Raw genomic sequence first — 23,032 nt, forward strand, 5'->3', positions numbered from 1 at the left:
TTTCTTCATCAATTTTCTTACTTGTTAAAAATATTTGAGTTTAAAGCTAAATAGTATTTATTGTTTCAGAGATTGGTTTACTCAACTTTAGTACCAGCTGAGCACAAACAATCAGACCAGCATGGCCATTACAGAATATTGAAGTATGGAATTTTAACCTCTTATTTTTACTTTACCTCTATCATCCAGTTCTTTCAAAATCTTAATAGCCTTCTAAGCTACATAACATCATACACTGTAAGACTGAAACTGAACAGGTACATCTGCAGACATGTGCTGCAAGATATTTCTTTATTTAGGACAATTCTGTAATATCCTTTGGTCCTGCATACTCACAATGTTCTTTGACTGGAAGATTTCCAGACATTTCCTTTTTGAGTTACTACTTTGCTGTAAGTTTCCTAATAAAGCAAGCCAAAAACAAACAAAAAAACACCTGTAAGTAAAGGTAACCGCTCTGGAAAGTGCTCTTAACATACTGAATATACTTAAAAATTAGTTAGGCAGTGATCTATCTCCATTCACAATAGTTGTTTAAAAATGCAGTCAATTTAATACAGAAATCAATGCAAGACCAGAATAATTATCATCCCTAATTTTAAAACAGTTAAGACACTCACACATTTAACTTCAATAATCCACATTTTAAAGATGTGGAATTATTTGTAAACGTTAAGTAGCATGGAACAAACAATGCTTACTTGAGGTTTTACATTAGTAGTTGCATAATTAAAATGAACATGCTATGAACTAAAATTGAAATACTATCCAGAGCCTACTGAAATAATGGGCATAATGCCATTGACCTCAAAGTATAATCATTCCCTTTGTTAGGTCAGATTTGTGTAAACTAGCAGAAACTAAAGAACACTGAATACCAAAACTAAATGAACATGATGTTGCCACTAAAAGAATTAATTTACAACCTGTGTCTTAATTAAAAACAGATGCTTTTAATGTATTCCTATACAGAAGCAATCTAATAAAATGTAGCGATAAAGTTGAGCTAAATAGTCCAGACTGATGTTTAAAATATGAAGAAAACATGAAAATGTAATACATATTCAAGTGTGGTGAGAGAGAGAATTTATGCAACAGATTGCAGACAAACTCCAAAGTTGGTAAAAATCCAGGGTAGAAACTGGCCTGATATGTTTTTCTGGATATTTAAGAATGAGGAGCACAGCTAGTCACTTGCATATGTATTACTCTGCCAGTCGTCGTAAGTTGTGGAAATAACAGCTCTGATATTGTGCATAAGTGAAGTGGTGAGAGAACTCTAGGATTCTAATCAGGCTACTAAGAAAAATTAAAAAATGAGAGATTTTTAAAAGTCTTTATGTTCTCTAAGAAAAAGAAGGCAAAATATGACATTTCAAACTGCTAGAAAGTCCTTCCTCAGATATCTGGCCAAGCAGTAACTGAGTGTTCTAGCAGATATCCCAAACTATTACCACCAAACATTTCCTGGAAAAACTATCATTTGAATAGTTTTATGACCCTTTCTGCAACTCAGAAGGTAAATGCCAGGAGAGAGGAGAGGAAAAAAAAGAGGAAAAAAAACAGCATACAGAACTATTTTTCATTGATTTTTTTTCTTCTGTAGTAATTCTAGTGTGTAAAAGGAAAGCATTTATTTCTAAACTACATCAGGCATTAATATACCATAACTGACAACAGAAAATGTGGTTTGATATTTAATGGATTTCTTCTAATGAATTTTTAATTACTGAAGGCCTCATTTAGGGAAAGACTTTCACTGGCGGGAGTAAGAAGCTGCACTGCCCACTCTGTATGCTCATGTACGTTCTCAAGTTTTCCAGTTCAGAAATCATTAGGTGTGTGACCAGTTCCACTCAAAACTGATTTGATCTTCGGTATGTCTTCTAGGTCAAGATACTGATTCTGACAGTGGTCAGTAGCAAGTATACAGAAATAAGTATAAGGAACACACCATGTACAGAAACATCAAGTACAACTACTCCTATTACGTGAAGCACCATACAAACAAGATCAAATACCTTACTTTCTTCAATACACTGCAGCAGATTGCTAGTATATTTCAAGGGTTGCTTTTTTTTTTTTTTCCACAACCCACCTCACCCCCTCCCCCCCAAACTATCATTTTGAATATGCAGGAAATTTTTTACTTACTCCCCTTCAAATTCCCTGAGAATAAAGGGGCATGGGAAATATAGTGTTATTCATTGCAAAGTGGGTCCTCACATTTTAAACACCTGCAGAGACTAATTAAATACAACAAATACATCACAGTCTGACACCTGTGGTCTCCAGGATACAAAGTCAAAGGACAATCTTCTGATTTTTGCTCAAAAATAAACCAAAGAAAAAGAGCCTCCCAGCAGATGCGTAAATTCACAGTAAGAAACTACAGCGGAACAACTAGAAAGTCTGCATAACAAACAAGGGTGAAAATTGCTTAATGGACTAAAGTCAAGGAAGTAAGAAGCAAACAAATACAACTGACATCAGAATTACCTCTTGAATTTAGTGCTTTTCTTGTTAATAGAGGAAAAAAATGTAGGATGAGAATCAGAGACAAAGCTTCATGGGAGTTGAAAACACTGGATGCTCATTTTTATCAGACAAAGCAATGTGAGAGTGTCTTATACAGAGAAGAAATCTTTGCAAGAAGCCCAGAAAAAGTGGAAAACTGCCTCAGAAAAGAAACATAACAATCTTGGACCTGCAGGAGGAAAGGAATGCAGAGTCCTGGCTGGCCCTACCCTGCAACCAAATGCCTTAACTAGTACTTAATGGAGAAATGTTACTTGTTATTACAAAATAGAAGTGTATTACTAATCTATAAGCCACTGAGATGCGTAAGAGCAATTGTGCCCATAAAATATATTTCCTTTTAGCACTATCAATCAGGCAATGCAACTTCCAAATCATCCCTGGCTGCCTAAAAACCCATAATATTCCAAAAATGAAAGGTATGATTGCATTCAGCTCTACGCAGGTAGGCGAAATGAAACAAGAAACCTTTTGCCCCTCTCAAATACTTAGAGCAATGCCAGAAACATTGCAGTTCTTTGTATTATGGACCCCAAGATTTACATGAGCTTAAGACTGCTACCATATACATGTACCTTCAGCAGCACTGGCCTGTACTGGGAATGCATACCGCACAGGTAAATGAATGAGAGTACACCTTGCCAATGAGAGTACGTGGACAAGCAAATGATCACTGAAAACATCATGAAAGTTAACCGTGTACGTACACAATAAACAAACCATCTCTGTAAAATTTCTCTCTTTTAAAGATTTGGAAAAACTACCAATGGTGTAAAAATGGTGTAAAACTACCAATGGTGTAAAAACATTGCAAGTATTGCATGCTAGTACTGTCTGCATACATATGGGGGTTAACACTAACAGCCACCATACCAGACTGCTTAGCAATACTTACTGAATTACAAGTACAGTGGTACCTGGCAAAAATACAAAAAAAGTCTGTATTAACTTTTGAGAGTCAGTGAGAGAATGAGCTCTCTTGTAGCATGAAAAAGCCCATTTAAAATCCAGAAAAGTGGAAAAGCCATACCATCTGCAGTTCTGTCCACTTTTACTGACACTGGTCTAACCTACAAATCAAGGTGTATTTGGCTTGCATAAAAACATGCTGTGCCCTTATTCTTTATTCGCGGAAATAAAGATCCCTCCAACAAAAGAGTACATTAGTTCAGTGGCACTGCTGAATTAACTGTTGATAAAGCAGTAAACCACTCACAAAACAAATCCAAGGAGACCCCAATCCAAGTACAGTATTTCTGCATTTCAGAATCTGTTATCTACATAAATATTTCCAACAGTGTACCAAGAGAAAAAAAGGATACAGATTTATATTCTCAATAAGAAAATTTTCAGAAAAAGGCTTCTGTTATTTTTTTTTCCTGTTTGGAATCAGAACAAAACTGTAGCTGCATCAAAATCATATTTATGGTCTTGTCAAGCAGTGGATTTGGTTTTCTTTCTTACAAAACAAAAAACAGTCTTGCTATGTGATGATATCAACAGATGACAATATTTAATGCAATGACATTTGAGAAGTACTACCTCCCTAAGTACCATTCCAAAAGTTTTTCCACTTAAAAACACTTGTATCTCAAAGTTCTGCCCCCTTGGAGATAAACACATGTTCATCTTGGCTTCCCCCTGAAACTCGTCTTCTCTATGGGTTGGCTTGGTGCTTTTATTCAACTACTGACATACTAGGAAGAAAATTAATAGCTCTGGATCTTTCCTCTTAACAGGAAAAGACTCTGTTCTGTAAAAATCACATTATTTGTTTATACAGTTAGTCATGTGTTATTTGGAAAACTAAATGCTATTTAGTACCTAGACAAAACAATCTATCTTGATAGATATATGTAAAAAAAAAAGAATTCTTAGGTTGCAAAAGGAAAAAAAAATTTGAATTTTGTCTGCTACAAACTAAACCGGAATGCAAGAAAACACCTCTCTCCCTTACCATTCCATACAGGTGCACAGGACAATTAAAAATGTTCACAAGGTATATGCTTGCCTTGCTAAGAATTCCAGTGCCAGGACCACAAAAGGAAGTAGTCAAAAGTTGAGTGCTAAGAAGACAGATCTGAGAATTTAATGTTAATTTTGCTAAGAAGCGTGATTACCGTATCTGTGATGCAGAATAAAAATACAAAGACTAATTTCTGTCTAATTGAGATAAATGATTCATACAAGTTTTTATTTTTCCCATGTAAAAAGATTTTCAAAACAGCATAACACTATTAAACAACTTCACAATGAAAATCTATCAGCTCAGTATTTTTACTTTTTTTTACCAACCATCAAGAGACTAATTTAGAGAATTACAGGATAAACTATGAAAAAAATCAGCTGACAAAAGTCTCATGTAGTTAAACAAGGAGTGCAGAGTCCTGCACCTGGGAAGGAACAATCTCAGATTGTTCTGGACATGCTGGGGGCCACCCATCTGGAAAGCAGCCTGGCAGAGAAAGACCTGGGGGTCCTGTTGGACACCAAGCTGAACATAAGCCAACAATCTCCCCTTGCTGCTAAGAAGGCTGTTGGTATTCTTGGCTGCATTAGGCAAAGTATCGCCAGCAGGTCAAGAGAGGTGATTCTTACCCTCTGCTCTGCACTGGTAAGGCTTTACCTGGAGTGCTGTATCCAGTTCTGCTCCCCCCAGTACAAGAGAGACATGTACATAATGCAAAGAGTCCAATGGAGCGCCACAATGATGTGGAAGGGACTGGAGCATCTCTCCTATGAGGAAAGGCTAAGAGAGCTGGGACTGATCAACCTGGAGAAGAGGAGGATCAGGGCCTTATCAGTGAATATAAGTACCTGAAGGGAAGATGTAAAGAAAAAGCAAAGTCTTTTCAACGGTGCCCAGTACCAGAAAAAAAGGCAGTGGGCAAAAAAACAGAATACAGAAGGTCCCATGTGAACATCAGGAATCTTTACTGTGCAGATGATGGAGCACTGGCACAGGTGGGCCAGAGAGTTCATGGGGTCTCCCCACTTAGGGACACCACCCACTAGATCAAGTTGTCCAGGCCTTGTCCAACCTGGCCTTGAACAACTCCAGGGATGGGGCATCCACAACCTCTCTGGGAAACATGTGACAGTGCCTCACCACCCTCTGAATGAAGAACTTCTTCCTAACTTCTAAGGGAGAGAACCTCTAATGCTCAGAAGCTCCCCAATGAAACTGAAGGAAGATGCTTCTGCTAACAACAGCACCAAAAAATGTTCCCATTAGTTGTTCCCATAAAAAGCAGAGCTGTATCAATGGGAAAGATACAGGAAAGTACTTTCAAAACACTACTATAGCACCTAAAAAGTAACCTTATATTTGGTTAGAACTCCAACACCTCAGGAGTTCAAAGCACTGTAGCTATACACTTCTCTTTTCCTTATAATACATTAACTGGTTCATCAGATGAGATATCCAAAACAATGAAAACAAGCACACTGCTATTTCAGTAATTAATTCAGAATTAAATTTCTTAAGTTATTATAAGTATCTTTACTCATTCCCACAGCCCCTCTCCCCTCAAATCCATTTTCATATATGCTGGTACAATTTGTTAGTCAGGAGCTAGGATAGCTAGCAGTTTCAGTAAAAGCCTGACTAATCCATTCAAGTTTATTAATGTAGCCTTTGGGATTACTGAATTTAAAAGTTTAGCAATGCTTTATGAAGGTAAGTATAAATAGCCTGCTGATACTACACTGAGGCACGTTAATTTAAAATGTGTGTGCGTACTTGGAAGTGTAAAGTTTTTACTTATTTTAAAATCTTATGTCCTTTTTATAAGATAGTATACACAAGTCCTTCAGAAACTCCACAGCATACTTGGATAATTAATAAGCCCAGTAAGTCCTTAATATTCACTACTTGTTGCTGAAACCTTGTTTTCAATGGGAATTTTTCATGTTCTCTGGAAATTGGCTCATTTTGCAGTTAAAGACCTGCAAATTAGCACTGACGTAGGCCTTCATCTGAAACTCCAAACTGTTCATGACTATGCTGTGATCATCCAACCAGGGCAGGGAAGCCAATACAGAATATACAGTAATAAAACATATTAAAGTACAACAGTGAAAGAAAATAAGCAATTCTGCTTTGCAATGCCAGAGTAACACTAACAAAATGTCAAGTTATTCAGTCATAACAGTAAAAATGTAATACTGCCAACACTGCTTATACATACACACTGGGGGGCTTCAACTCACTGAACCATACCACCTACCAATTACACGTCTTCACTCATTGTCTAAATTATGTCAGTAAAACCTGACGTGTAACACAGCTCTAAAGGGGTACTTGATTCCACATATACGAGATGCCCTAGTAAAGGAACTCCTTGCATGAAAAAAAAAAGATTATGAACAAATGTTTTTTGTGAAAAATCAAGGTTTTTCTGAATAAAAGAACTGTTTTACTTCGAATTTCATTCTTTTTTAAATTAGAAACTTGAATTTTCTTATTATGAAGTATTAATGTCCACATGTAACAATTATATTTGCAATATGAAAGCAAAAACCTATGCAACACATTCATTAATCTGTCTTTCCACTAACAAGAAAACATTGTTCCTTAAAGAAAAACAAAACAAAAAACATCATACATCCCCCCCCCAAATCCAGCCACTATTACACCTTTTATGGAAAACCCAGGAGAGATCAATTATTTTAATCACTGTTTTAAAAATTTCTGCAGGGAATACAATGATTCCAAAAATAGGCCACATAGAGAGCAGTACAGAAATTGACTGGGAAAGCACAAATTACAATAAAAGGTTCCTAATCCAAATTAGTGCTGCTGCACCTGCTGCTATTTACATAAAAGAGAAAAGAATAAATACTGCTCTTAGACAATAGAGAAACAGATCTGCCAATAAAGTACAATTGCCTACCCATAACTGCAGAGGACGAACAGCAATATTTTCCCAGGATTGCAAGATTTTAGATAGATTAAGCACAAGGATTTTTTGAATCTATCACGGTAACAATGGTATAGAAACAAACAAATATGCACGTATGCAGGCTTTGAAATCACCTATTAAAACTGTCAGTTCTCATCTTGATTAAGCACAATAAATCAAAACAACAAAGCATATTCTCACATTGCCTGAATCTGCAAGAAAGTGTTGTTTCAGCAGAAAAATACTATTATAGTAGGGGAGGTTCTGCCTTGAAATTCTTATAAAAACATTAAATATGGGCAACAAAACATTTTCCACACTGTTTTGTTCTCCATAATGTTAAGAATTCTTCACAATTATAAAAACATAAAATATTCAATAAGATCCATCTGTTCTACTGGAATACTTTGCATTGGCAATTATGTAGTGTAAATAACAGCAGAAACAATTAATTTGTGTATCTTACTTTCCCAGCTTCTTAATCTATACTTTAATAGTCTAATATATTTAAAGACACACCATCTATTTATTCTTCTACTCATAAGGTTACCTACCAAATATATTATTTTAAAACTAACCTCTATATAAAAGTAAGAACAAGAAAGCTACAGAAATTAAATAAAAATAAACACAATACTTATAATAACCATACCTAGTAATTAGAACCGCATTATCATGGTGGGCAATCCCATTTTCTGGAATGGTGTTTCCATCACTTTGGTGGGAGAGAATGGATTTCTGCCACTTACAGAAGCTATCGAGGGACTTGTCTGCATGGTGGTTTATCTCCAAGTTTGGCTGCAATACAACATGCATACCAGAAATGTTCCAAACAAATTACTAAGGTCAGTTGTTAAGCCTTTTGAAGACTAAAGCGGGACTATAATTAGAAGCAGTGGTTTCTAGGAATAAAATCTTCTTGCCAAATTTTATCTCTGTAAAATCTGACCCCAAGTTCAGTTGTACATTACTGAACAGGCATTCCTTCTGCTCCATCTTAAATAATTACTACGTCAATACCAACAAATGAATAAATAAAATTTGAATATTGATATATAGGTCTAAAAACAAAGCTGACATCCCCAAAGGTGTAATAAAATATTCACCTGAAGTAAAGAACATATCTCTGGGATATGAGGAAAATAGTCCTTTGAACTGTCTTCATCTTGATTAAAGTAGTGAAAGATTACAAGACAGGTTTTATATTCAGATGCAGCCATTTCAAGCAATAATTAAATGAAATGTATGTTACACAATAGAGTAAACTTGTATTTCAGGGATATAAAAGCTGAAGGGTAACAACTCTTACCTGATCTTCAGTGAGGACAATTAAACGTGTCACTATTATATTCACAACGTTTCCTAGACTGGAATCACGATAAAGTTTGGCAACCTGACCTCCAGAAAATAAGAAAAGGCACAAAGTCAGACAAGAAACACTATGCATTTCCTAAATGGTTAAAAACTAAACTATTCTCCTGCTCAGTCTAATTCCCTAATGTTAGTTATCACCATCATCTGCATAAGATATTTTTTGATCAACAATTGACCACTCAGTAAAACAAATATACTTCTTCTGTAAGACTTTTCAGCCAAAAAATGTTTATAACTTGTTTCATAAACCAACATAAGGAACATTTAGACTGTTGATTTAAACAAAATAAAACTGTATAGTTTTAAATTAAGCTGAATGTAACCGCATGAAAGACAAACAATATAAGTGATCACATCATACTTCTTGGCAGGAGCAGTACAGCATTTTTCCCCACCATGCTAACTTTCACCATATTTTAATTATTAATTCCTGCAACCTGATGCATAATTAAGACCTTATTATGCCAGTACAGGTGCTTTATGATTTCAGAACATGCATGTTAATATTAATACAGAGAGGGATGAAACTTACAATATTCATTACACTCAAAATGTAGTGCTCAATGTCTTTGCGACCATGATATCCCACCATCATTTTGTCTGCTACTACCAGCGTCTCCACAAACCGTTCAAGGCTTACTGATCTCTTCTGTCGACTGTGACTACTTAGCGTGTTATTGACTGGAAGTGAAGCTGGAAAAGCAGATGCATCACTCATCCACCAAGGTTTACTCCTTCTTGTGAGGTCTTCTAGGAACCAAAATAATTAAACACTTTAGAGGGGTTACTGATAAAACTCATTCAAATGCAGCTGGTTTATGTTGAGATTATCATCTTTTAGCTTCTAAAAGTCTTTCTTGACGCAAGGAAAATTTTAATTTATACTTTTTTAAAAAGTTCTAAAATACCTTATACAACAGAAAAACAATTTTGCATCTAATTTTCATATTCTGAACTCTCCATAACTTGGCTTAGGACAATAAATCACCATCTTCTCTCAACACATCTGATCCTGTACATCTATGTTAATACTAAAGACTAGTTAGAGTTAACCACGAGAGCATTTCAGAATTTTAAGAACAAGATAGCTACAATATTTTGGGAAAAAAAAATCAAAATAGAAAATTCCAAAGTAAGGTAAAAGGCATCCGTATAGACTAAGGAAGTAAACAGATTGATAAGGCAACTTTTTTTCCTGCTGTGAAATGCCATAATTAGGCAATTAGAATGAAACATCTAGCACATTTTGAACCAAATAAATCTTAAAATTTCTCCTTACAAAGTTTCTCTTTAGAAAGCTATTTTACCTACCTCATGTATTAACTATAATGGGAAGTTCAAAATGATCCAACATAGGTTAATTTTTGGTTATTTTTAACACTATTTTTTATTCAAATACATTGATTCTTGTACTCGTTTCACATAAATATCCAGAAAACTTATTGCTCTTATGTAACAATTTGGTTATTACTGATCCAAACAGATGGAATTATCTACAAAAACCTGAATTCCTGTCCTCAGTGCATATTTGAACCTCCATTCCCTGCAGAACTGTCACTTTTATATATATTAAGTATTCCTTTTCCACAAAGACCCACACAGATCTCAAGTTTAAGTTTATTAAAGTAGATAACTAAGCTGACTTTACATAATTAAGATTTCAAAATGTCTGAAGTTTCCTTGCTAGTTATGGATGAACTTAAGAACATTAAAAAGTGAATATATTTTTAACTGACTGACTAGAACTGCTCAAGTAGGCACTACCAGACATGTTAGAACTGTTTTGACTAAGGTAAATTGAGAAAGGACCAGTACCATCTGTGAAAAAGCAATGTTTTATGCCATCCAACTAACATTCGCTATTTCATGTGGCGGTAACTACATGACAAAGGATATCAGGTCAAAACCAGGAATACAAAGCTTCAGCATTCCCAGTGTTGCAGTATCCCACAATATTTTGTGTCTTCAGTGTTGGCTTTAAAAGTTGCATTACTTTAGAAAAATTGAATAATGCAAACAAACTGGGTACTTGACAAAAAAGCTAGTAATGAAATTGTCTTCAAACTACAACGTGCATGAAATTTTAACAAGATTATACCCATTCTAAAAACATAGTATCAAGTATTAAAGCCCAGTGAGGATTCTATTATCAGTACCAAGCTTTAAACTGTTTTCATCCCCATTCTAGGAAATTTGAAGTTTCTTTAATTGTTCAAAAATTTTCATCTCACTTAAGCAGTGACTTACGAATACCTATAATTATTTCAGATAACTTCTGAAGTAAAATTTTTAAAATCCACTGCTTATTTTCAAGCAGCAGAGGGTGTTGTCTGGGGGCTTCTGATGCTCTTAGAGTGCTGAGTACTTTACAATTGTAATATTGCTTCCACGTTCATTCATAATTTTTCACTCAAAGATGCATATCTGTTTTAAACATTTGAAAACCAATGAGCTCATGCTGAAAACTTTCAGAGAGAAAAAAAGCAAAGATTCTTCTGGACTCATCTTGATAGCATCTTTCAAATAAAGGTCTCAGGAGATTTCAGGAAAACAAACATTTCTCCTTATCAGATGAGAAGCTTAGGCTTCAGCTGGTCTCAAAGTAATGGGAAAGTTGGAAACAACACTGAGTACTTAGGCTCACACTCCAGAATCCATTGGTCCTCATGTTGTTATACCTTAAAAGCACTGAACAGCATGACTAAATTTTCTTTAAAAAGCCAAGACATTTCCATAAAAGTCTGCAGTACATTTAACAGATTTTCGTGGCAAATTATGCCATTTTTCCACCACATTCACAGATTTAAAAAAAAAAAAAAAAAAAAAGGCTTAAAAAAAACCTTAATCTTGCATTAACACTGAGTGTAGCTATTGGGAAGTAAAAGAGTAAAAGAAAACAAGGGGGAGGTTGGTGTCAGAAAAGCACTGCAATTAACCCCAAAGTAATGATTACAAAAAAAAAAAAAAAAAAAAAAAACAGGAAATTAGATTGTAAATTGAAGCTGAAAAGAAATCCAGATGTGTGTAGACAGAGTACCAATGGTACTCAAATTTTAAGTCAGTCCTGTGAGGATGCTATGTGGTGGGGAAGAGAGAGGAAGGAACACAACACACGAAAACAAACAGAAAATTACTTCAAAATGCAACAGAAAACTACTTATTTAAGATGCAACTGTGAAAATATTTAAATGAAACATTATGTACTGCTACAACCTCATTTAACTGATATACAAGCATTGTTCATTTCAGAATATGCTCACTGTAAAGTCTGGCATAAATAAAAACACCAGGTGAAACCACATGTAGTAGTGGTGCCATCCCTAACTAATTTGATGCATCTCAGGTTTCGTATGTCAATTTTTATTGTTTCTCAATCGTATCTAAACAGTCTGTATAACTGCAACAAATTTTTTGGTCATTTTGTTTTTAAATTATTGTAAATGAAGCAGGTAAAAAAAAATTATTTATACTTGCAACAAAACAGAATTTCAACTCCAGACAGAAATACAAGTATACAGCTTTTCTGTAGAAAAGCATATTTCTTAAAATTGTGCAAATACAAAAATAACAGACCATAAGTACTTTGCAAGCTTAACATAGTGCATGCTATTGGGCATCAGTTTAAAATAAACATTTAAATAAGCTATGCAGACAAAAGAGCATATGACAGGTAACAGTCCATAATAAATCCTTATTGCAAAAAGTAATCATGAAGAATTTTAGCATGCCATCTAAATATTTATGTTAACATTGTAATTCTAAGCTATCACATAAATTCCATTTGACATCATAGTTATACCTGCCTACTCCGTGGCTTTAAGATACCTTTTTTTGGAAAACCACTTAGATGATATTACTGTTTTGGACACAGAAGAATTAAAATGGAAGAAAAAAGTTTAACTCTTCTAGAGGTTGATTCTGCAAAGCATTCTGCAGGATAACCCAGTGGCCTCAAATCCCTCTGAAGCAATTGGAATTTGAAGCTGCTTAACTTCTTAGCAAGGTCTTAATGATTTTGGTTACATTTAACAAAACATAATTAAGTTGGTGGCAATATACACATTAAATATTAATTTAATATTTCTTATTTTTAAATGTTCTTATGCCTAACTGCTTAAAAATCTAACTCAAGTTATGAAAACCAGACACTGTTCTATCCTGTACTCTTATCTGAACCTAAACTACCTGCCAAATACAGAACTATTTTTATTCCTGCTTCCCCAGTTCTACTCTTGTACTGGTCATCGTAGTTCTACTATCTACTATGAAGCGGTCCATCACTTGGTCATCCCAACAAATTCTGATCATCCTTTCATCAAACTCACTGCCTTGCTTTTTGTCAATTACTGCAATTTTTCTCTGAAGGGTCTGAAATAATACTCTTTGTCTCTATCGGCACAAAATCCTCACCACTCCCATGACACTACACAGGTATATGATAAATTTAGGTCTAGGTAACAGAAAAAAACTCATCAGAACATAATTTCAATAGCAGCACAGCTACACAAGCACATTCCTCCCAGTATATTGTACTGGCAATCGTGTTCTGAAAGTAAAGCTAAAACCAGTTTCCCATACAAAGTAAATCATATTCTGGCAAAAACACAATTGTAATTTTGTTAACTTGTGCCTTTTTTTTTTCCTTTTTAAACATGGAATTGGAGTGTTCAAAACTTCCAAAAACAGTGAAATGGCCCAAAGATTTATTCTACTAGCAAAGAAGTTAGTAATTACCTGGCTTTAGTTCTAGGGTTTGAAAGCTGAGAAACTGAAAATTAGTCTTCGATTTGATTTTTTAGATATTCTGGGGATACTTTGGATGCCATGTCACTTTGAGACAGAGGTTAAACAGTGCTCAGTAAAAGAGTTGAAAAGGTTTTGGTAGTCAGATGGAAAACAGTAAAATAGCATGTCACCTGGAAAAATAAGATCTTGCAGTTTGAGGGGAGAACAAAGTTCTTCAGAAATTTTCATTGAGTGCAGAAGTATACAGAACAACAGAAAAAGAAGCTGAGATGAATGAGCATGAGAATAATGAGGATGAGAACACAAAGACTGCAAAAAGCAGGGGGGAGTTATTTCAGTGATTAAAGGCTTCAGGATGTGACAGATGTGAAAACTAGGGAATGCACAGGAGTTTCCAAGAATAACAGCAGCATAATACATTTAAAGGAATAGATTCTAAGGATTATTGCATGTTTTGAAAAAATGCATGCAAGATGCAAAGCTCTGATTAACCTATGATCCATAAGACAGATACTGCCAGAAGAGTTGGATGCAATCTCAAAATAGTTGCTAGTGCTTCATCCACACTTGGAGGAGCCTGACTTCCTAAGCATAAATTGAAGATAACATCTGCATGATCCATTCTTTTTCTAGAGATACTACAATGGTCAAAATTGCATTGTAGTACAGTTTACAATCTTTCCACTTACTACAGGAAGCTTATGTGACAGCATACCCTTCAAAATGAAAGAAAAAGATGGATGCTTCACAGATGTCTACTTTAAAATGCATAAATTGGAGCATCCACACGTTAGTTCTCTCATTTTACAATCGGGACACAGTAGTCATTAGAAGACTTGTTTCATCATCATTAGAAGTATGTACACCAAATAGTGCTTCCAAAACTAAAACAGAAGTTACTTAAGTTACTTACATAAAGTTTAACGTTTGCTACAAGTCTAAATACAGTCAGAACCACTCAGGAAAAAAAAAAAAAAATCTTTAAAGAACTAAATAGTTTAGTCAGCTAGTGCCAGTCGAAGTTACAATTTCTAAAAGAAGCAGCTAAGCAGCTGAAAGAAGGTTCATCAATGAACAGTGATACTATTTTAAGATTAGTATTTGCCAGCCTGTCCTGTGTACTGAACTTCAAGGAATACTACTGTCCAGGACTGTAGTTTTAAGAACAAGATATACATAAATGACAAGGTTAGCACATTTTTCTGCTAAGTAAATATATATATATATATAATGTGTGTGTATATATATATATATATATATAATTAGTGCTACAAATCTAAAACAATTGGTCAGATTTACTCAAAGCTGTCCTCAAAAAATTAGTTTTCTGCATCACTTTAAGGAAATGAAAATCATTTCAAAACTAAGAGTACTAAAACACTAAAGTTTTTTTTGTAGATGTTGAAACTGTGCTTTGGAAGAAAAATATCTCAATCAAAATTATATAATCCATCCTGTAAAGCACCTTTAAATCACATTCTCAACTATCATGGAATAACATTAGCCCACTAAACCAAAAGCCAGTATCAAAACACCATAAATGTAATGAGAAAGGTATGAACTGCAGTTCCAGGTGTATTAGTAATCACAATACTAACATACTCAGCACACGTCAAGATTTCTCAAATGAGATGAAACACTTACTACACACTGAGCTGTAACACAGTCACTCAGGTCATGCCTTCCAGATGGGAAACAAAGTAAATTTATAGTGCATTGAGCACAGGAAGCCTGTGCTCATCACTACCAGAGTACACAATATAGGGATAAAACAAGACTTACTCCCAGTGCTGTATTTTTACACGGACACTATATTCTTGATGTGAATCTGAAAAAAAATGCAATGCTACTTTTCGTCAGGGCATATTGTATCACCCAAAAGGAAGATTCCTATTGCTATGTTGTACCTTACCTGTGAACCAAGAAAGACCTTAAAATGCAACTTAAGTTAATATATTTTAAAAGCAATGAAAACACAACTGATACTCATACTCATTTACCTGAGACTCCACAGTGACCATGATCATATAGGTGTTGCTGGTACATGATAGACTTTTTGTATATAACATGAGGATGACCATTCTCATAATTAAAGTCACTGGAATTATCAGTTATATTCCTTAAAGGCTCAATAAAATACTCTTCATCTTCCGTAGCAATAACTCCATGCTTAAGGAAGAAAAGAAGAAAATGACTTGCAAAAGACAACATAAAACTCATATTAAAAAGCTTAGTTTTAAATAACATTTGACTATCATTTATTTCTGTTAAGAAATCCACGGCTGTAAGTCAAAACAAAATGCATGAACCAGCTCTCTTCCAGTGACTTTAGTGAGAGCAGGAGTAAATACCTATAAGCAACATGATGAGAAAAGAATAAAAATATCATTGGCTTACTTATGGAGTTCTTTCCCACCATTTTTAAGTAGATGCGGTAAGAAAGGAAGAGATACTCTTGGTACAGGACAAACAAGCTGTTCACAGACCTGTTCCGAAACTGTATGATTCATAGCCATTAGAAGTAACACCAAGCCAAAATGGTATTGCTCAAATGGTGAGCCCAATATCCCACTATGATGCCACACTAGTAGATGCTTACTGCCATAAAAACTGTAAGAAGAATTAATTTTAGAAAATATTATTCAGCAAAAATATTCAGTGTTTTACATCCAGATGCTGAATTCCAAAACTGAGCTAGTTATTAAAATCAAATTATTAACTTAGACTACACTATCTACAAAGCATGTATTCCTTAAAAGGTCTCATCACAAATCTTTGGCAGATCCAAGTTGTTGCAGGCTCTGTAACAAATGCATATTTTTCCCTTCACACTGCAGTACAGAATGGTAGATATTCTATTCTCATAACTTTCACATTTGTGAACTCAGCTTCTTCCAAACAGGAAGTGGTTTATAGAGGAAAGGGGAGACTTCAGGCCAACTATGCAATTTCCTGAATCTTCAGCAATTAAAACTGAACTTTAGCAGAAAATCCAGTTTGGGGATCCTTTCGGGTATAGAAATACTGAGGAATAAGCCCTGACAGACTGACTCCCACACATTTATTTGCTAAATAAATAATTCCAGTAACTTTATCTAGGAAATTCTGAATGTATAATCTTTCTACACTAGGAGAAAGAGCTACTGATCAGCCTGAAGATTGGATGCAGTAAATCCTGCATTCATATCCTGCTCTGATGAATCACAAACTGATGTAAATCCCATTAAAGCCACTGTGAAGACTGTTCAAAGTAACACAAGAAAGCATCCGTAACTGCACCTTAATTCATCCTTATTTAATCCAACTCATGAGGAGTTAAGAGTATTCAACAAATACCTCATATGCTATTCTCAAGACGTATCTTCAAATATCTTCAAATATTTACATGCATGTCATCTGAACTCTGCAGAGTTCCAAGAAGCAAGCCTATCTCAAAGTATTTCATGAAGGCTATAAGCATCACCCTATCACTTTGAGAATAAGCCAATACCTATGTTTCTATCACACCTTCAATCTCTAACACAAGTACTATGTGTGAAGATTTGGGGGTTTTTTGGTTGTTTTGGCTGTTTTTAAAGGGGCTTTTTTCCTCCAATAAGAGCTCTAGGATAAGGTATAAGACCAATTGCTCTACAGATGATCCAAACATTCCAAACCCATTTCTAAGATCAGGAATTGCCACTGTACTATTGGTCAAAGCTCTTCTGCTTCTCTTTTGTGTATCAATTGCTCACTATTCTTCACTCCCGGGATAACCAGATTTCAGTAACAACATACAACTTTTAAAATAAAAATGCCTGTATGACACTTCAGAATGAACAATGTTTTCCAAATATAACCCTATTATATATTTTGGCAATATATGCATGGAGTTCATTTTTCAATTACTTGTTCAATTACATTGTGACTACAACAGTAACTGTTTCTCTTGAGTGGTATTTTTCACTGTGAACTCAATTATTTACTCAAGAAGGTAACATCAGGGTCTATATTCACCTGGACACCAAATTTTCTCATAATGCTTCATTACTTGAAGTCTAGTATTTTACTACAAAATAAGTCACTTAATGGTATGCTGCTGCTTAAACAGTCTTGAAAATATAAACTGAATTGTAACTAGCTTTGCCAGATGTGCAGAAAGAACCTTGACAGTCTGGACTGAATCCAGTCTGGATGTCAGACATCTGGGTTCAAGTGAATCCCAAGCCATTGTAAGCTCTGGTATTATGTTCCCACAGGAAAAGAGAGTCCTGCGGTGGTTCTGGCCAACACCATCAGGCTGTCTGCTTTGTGCCAAGTCTGAGGAGACAGAGGTACCATCCAAGCTGTGGTCCTGTATCTGCAAGAGAAGCGCCTTAACCTAACTTTGATTACTCTAGGGCATACATCCTTCACGCCTGTACTCAAGTCCAGCAGGTATATGAGTTTTAAGTAGTGAGATGACTGCAGTGGAAGTCATTTCAAATGTCATAAACAACATTTAATTGCAGCATTAGTTTTGTGAACCAACTGTGTAAGGAGAAGTAAAAGCTATTACAAACATCTGTGAACTATGACAACAGTTTGGAGGTTTCTTCCAGGTACCAGCAGTGAAAAAGGCTGGGAAAGTATCATCCATTTTTCCTGTGCCTAGTCAATGTCCAATCTCATCTGTCCAAATAGTGTGTCAGATTAAGAAAAAGATATGTTAATAACATGCAGTCAAGGAACTGCAAGTAAATTTTAACTTACACCTGCTACCAGGCATCAGAAAATGCACATGGTCGGTCAGTTGTGGCAGGTAGCCATGTGATTTGATAAAAACTGGAAATTCACTTGCCCTGCATATACCCTCCATATAATCCCTGCATACTAATACCATTTTAAACCCAATGTAATCAATTTTGCTTGCAAACAAACTGTTCTTCCAATATTAATTCAACAAGACTGCTTGCATAAGCTTAAAGTGTATGATTTTTTTTAGAAACATTCCAAATTCTGCACAAAAGAAATATCTGCTTCAGTGAAAAACAGCATTTATTCTGGTGGCTAGAGGTGTTTCCATTGTATATGCATTCACTAATGCCCAATTGATAGTGGGAATATTTGGAATTACACTATTCTATCTGAACCAACATTTTAAAACCAATTCCTGGCCTATCTTCTGTTTGGGCAAAACAAAGTTTCAGTTGAAAAGGGAGATTGAAATAATGCCTTATAAAGTATTAAAATGAATTAAATGTAAATGTGTTGTCTTTCTGGTTGTTCCGTGTTTTTTTCTGTTCATTTTGCTATAATACTTGAACTTAAAGCAGCTTCCAAATTGAACTTCTGCTCCAAAATACAAGAAATATTAAGACACAGGAACAAACAGCAAAATGTTCTAACAAAACACCATTAATTTAAGAAATAAGCTGAATACCCAAGTAGATTACTGCAAGCAGTGTTCCCAAGATTATTATCTAAAACAGATTGTTTGAGGTCCTGTCTTATCCAATCCCACTACAAACTGCCAACTCCTGCTAAGATATGTAAGGTCTGGATCCAGCAGTTTGACATGCTCAGACAGATCTGTGAATCCACATAGAGTTCCCCTGAATTTGTAAAAATAAAATCTCTGTCAGGCTGTCTAGCTGGGGCTTCATCTTATTTCATACAGGGGATGTCCATCAGCTACGGAAGTAACAGTTAATTAACATGGCTCTGGGCAGCCTGCTCTAGTGGTTGGCAACCCTGCCCAGAGCAGGGGGGTTGCAACTACATGATCTTTGAAGGTCCTTTTCAACCCAGGCCATTCTGATTCCATGAACATCAGTTATAAAATTAATTACAGAGGACAAGTGCCTTTGCCTCATAGTACTACTGGTTTCCAATTTCTGCCTGCTTTGAACCTTTCTGGACATTACGCTTTACATTTTTAACAGAAAGCAGTAATAATGGAAACTTCTGAGAATGTGTCAGTGTTGTTCAATGTGTCTACAGGTCTACAGCTGACTCTACACTTCAATTTATGTCTGAGGAAACAGGCTGCATTAGCTTAACATCTTCTTAAGGATAAAAAAAAATAGTGATCTGGCCTGGGACAGCACGGTATGGGATCTAGTAAGACATTTTAAAACTAGGAGAGGGACAGCTTATACGTAATTTTCTGAATACTGAGCCTATACTGCAAATACAGATTATTACCAAACAGAACTTAAAGTACACCCATCTGGAATACAGAATCTTTTTCATTACTTCTGACCTTTTAAATCAGTTCATAGATTACAAATTTTACATATGATTCAAAAATATTGTATGATATACAATTTTTGATCTGCTAAAGTAGATGCTTTTTTTGTGGTAGAATCAGCTTCCAAATGAGCTAATCTAAGAATATTAATAAGTTATAAATATACTAGTTTTTTAATATATTAAACAAACATGAAACCTTCCTGCAAAATATTTCTTCCTTTAAATATGTACAGTCATGCTTTTAGACATTTCTTGGGATATCTTTATCTTATCTGTTTAGACAGAGATATCTGTGCTACCTAGCACAAACATTACTCAGTGCATGGAACTTTACATGCCATAGAAATCCTTGGCCCTTTACATTAAGTATTTCCTTGGAGCGACCGTAGCCCCAAAATGACATTTAACCTCCGATTCACTTTCCTACTAATCACCACTTCCTACACATGTTAAAGTATTTCCTTCTATTGGGCTTGTCAGCTCAAAATGAGAAAATCCACTGCTGTGAAAAACTTGTTTGAACATGCAATTAAGAGCTTTGACACCCACCAGTGGGCAGATGTGGGTCAGAACTGGACAAGTTTGACTTCTGCTCGATTCCACTATTATGAGCTCCAAATCTTTTCTTCAAGACTTGTTCCCCTCAGAATTAGACGAATCTTTCCCATAAGGTGAAGTTCTCTCTTCAGCCACTGTTTTTTTTTTTTTTTTTTTTTTTTTTTTTTTTTACTTCAGGATTATAAAATCAGCTTAGGCATTGTTTCAGCTACTTCTGACTCAGCCTTGTTGCCTTTCACCCAACGGCTCCAAAATACGGCTCTTTGCAGGCCCTTTCATGAGAAGGCCAAACCTGCAATCCATCTACAAATGTAACATCCACTAGAGTAAATATGAGTTTGGAAGCCAGCAAGCCTGATAGACAAGACCTTCAATTTCCTCACATGACTGCTCACTGGATTACAGAGCATTTCTCAAAACTTCAGACAATTTATAGCATAATCAGGGCCCAGCCAATAGAAATTGCTGGAATCAGACTTCTGTAGCAGCCTGTAATTCTGGGGCTTCTGGTAATTAAAAAGAAAATAGAGAGGGAAAGGCTGAACCAGGAAATAGTGATGGGGAAACAAACTGATGGCTGCTGAGTTTTACTACAGTGAAACACAGAAAGTCCTTCTTCCACTGAAACTCATCTCAGATACTACAGATGCTCTTCAAATTCATATAATTTATGTTAGTTAAACCACGGTCTCACATAACCACCCTTCATAACTAAAGAGAGTAACTCAACATTCTGTAGGGGGGAGAAATTTGACTCCTCTGGCAATACTGACACCTCTCGGGGAACTGGAATAAATGGAATGCTTAAGTTTTGCTTGTGAGCAGCACTCATCATTTAAGATTATTACTTGCTTTAGAGTTACTCAACTTAAAATGACTGGCTTTGGGACAGATTTTAATCAAAGACTATGCAGAATATGACTGGCAGTCTCTTACAGACCAAAAATCAGACTGGAAAATACAACAAATGTCTTGAGCACAAATATATTCTGAACTACCATTAATTCAAAAACAAATAATAGCACCCTTAATATTCACTGCCAATTGGTTTATTAAACATGTTCTAACCAGCAGCTTTATAACAAGATACTTGCCAGTAGGAATCATCGTTTAAAAATAACTCTGTGATGGATTTATCTGAATTGAGTGGTAACTCCCATAAGCAGTGCTCTGGGACACTCTGCCAATGCAGTCTGACAGAGGAGTTTCTGTGCAGTTGAGGACCATATTGAGTCCTGCCTACCACTGCACAGGTGGAAGGATTAGAAGGATCCCTGCCTGATAAAGAACCATGTGTTACTACTGCTTCTGGAGCATGACAAGAGCCTCGAGTGTATGTCATTCAGCCTTCCTAGCAGATGCAGTGGACAACTGACACTTGCAGTCCCAAGTAAAAGGCAGGACTCAATAGTCCCAGTCATGGCATGCCCAAAGACCTGAGGGTGCCATAATCCTCACTACAAATACCAGGAAGAAATACAAAAGAGCTAACAATAACTAACAGCGCTGAAGATGACAACTTAAGTGGGCAGCATGCCACACTGAACTTAACTTTGAAACACAAAGCTAATGTATGACACCTAGAACCACAGAACTAGGTCTTCAGTCCAGCCAAGCAGCATGGCTGAGGACAGGAAAAACACAGAACAATGGGAGTGCCAGAGTCACCTCAGAGTGTGAGGCACAAAAGCAAAAAATGATTCTGCTTTGCCTCAAGAAGACTTCACTGAGCAGTGACACCTACCACGCTGCTAAATTCTTTGAAGAAAACAAGTACCATGAGGAACAAGAGACTGGGGAAGTCGATATGAAAACGTGTCAGTTCTCCTGCCTCATCCTACTCTTGTTTTCCTAACACGACAGAAAAACAAGAGTTGGCAAAAGCAAGAGCAAGTGCTCTTGACTCACTCCCTGGAAAATGTCAAAGAGGAACCAAAATGGGAGCACCATGTCACTGACGGCAGGCTTCAAGGTGAGCAACCTGTCTGTGCCTCAAAGGGAGAAACCCAGAGATCTAGAGACATGCAGCCTCTTCTAAAAAAGTGAATCCTGAAGGCAGGGATTTGCTCTCCATAGTATTTTTATAGATGACAAGAACTCAAATGCAAAGTGATCTAGTATATCAGCATAAGAGCTTTAATAACATCAAAAAGGTTATTACATAGGAACTGCAAAACCAAAGTGAAAATTGTACTGAATTCAGACCTACCAGCTGCAAGTCTGCATTGACCAAACTAAGGTACCACATTCAAGAGATCTACATTTTAACTATGTTTCTTTAGAAATGTTCACTTACCCCTGGAAACCCCCATTAAGTTACTTTTCCTCAAGAGTACTCCAAAACATTAACCTACACAGTATCAGGGACAACACAAATAGCTTGCTGTAACGTGCTCTACCTAGGTATGAGGCAGCAGGCTTTTGTTTGTAAATAACAACCCAAGAGTCATAGTTCTCTAGCACTTATAGGGATTAAAAAGGTAATAGTTTAGCAAGTCTGTGTAGTGGTGTTTTTTTTTTTTGTCTCATTTACCAGTTACTTAGATCTGTTCACTCTCAACAAGATTGACCAGCATTTTGCTATATAAAAACAGAATGAATATCCACAGTATATATATCACTAGAGAAGGTACTGAGCTCTTGATTTAGACCTGCTCTTTTATTTCACTATTTTGCTACTCCATAGTGTGGCTTTTTTG

The 23,032-nt window shown here is 35.7% G+C and overlaps 1 protein-coding gene across 9 annotated transcripts in view; it reads right to left on the reverse strand.

Annotated features, from left to right (window-relative positions):
• Positions 1–23,032, reverse strand: part of ADAMTS6 (ADAM metallopeptidase with thrombospondin type 1 motif 6) — a 155,593-nt gene that overhangs the window by 124,933 nt on the left and 7,628 nt on the right. For 7 of the 9 annotated variants that reach the window (XM_035310447.1, XM_035310452.1, XM_035310451.1 and 4 more), the window contains 4 exons: positions 15,563–15,731; positions 9,349–9,566; positions 8,752–8,835; positions 8,095–8,240 (listed from right to left, as the gene is read on the reverse strand). In XM_035310447.1, coding sequence (XP_035166338.1) covers positions 8,095–8,240; positions 8,752–8,835; positions 9,349–9,566; positions 15,563–15,731 — 617 coding nt within the window. The remainder of the gene's footprint in view (positions 1–8,094; positions 8,241–8,751; positions 8,836–9,348; positions 9,567–15,562; positions 15,732–23,032) is intronic. The other 2 variants (XM_035310449.1, XM_035310454.1) reach the window with 2 other exon arrangements.

This window comes from Oxyura jamaicensis, chromosome Z, assembly GCF_011077185.1.
Source record: "Oxyura jamaicensis isolate SHBP4307 breed ruddy duck chromosome Z, BPBGC_Ojam_1.0, whole genome shotgun sequence".
Taxonomy (NCBI): Eukaryota; Metazoa; Chordata; class Aves; order Anseriformes; family Anatidae; genus Oxyura; species Oxyura jamaicensis.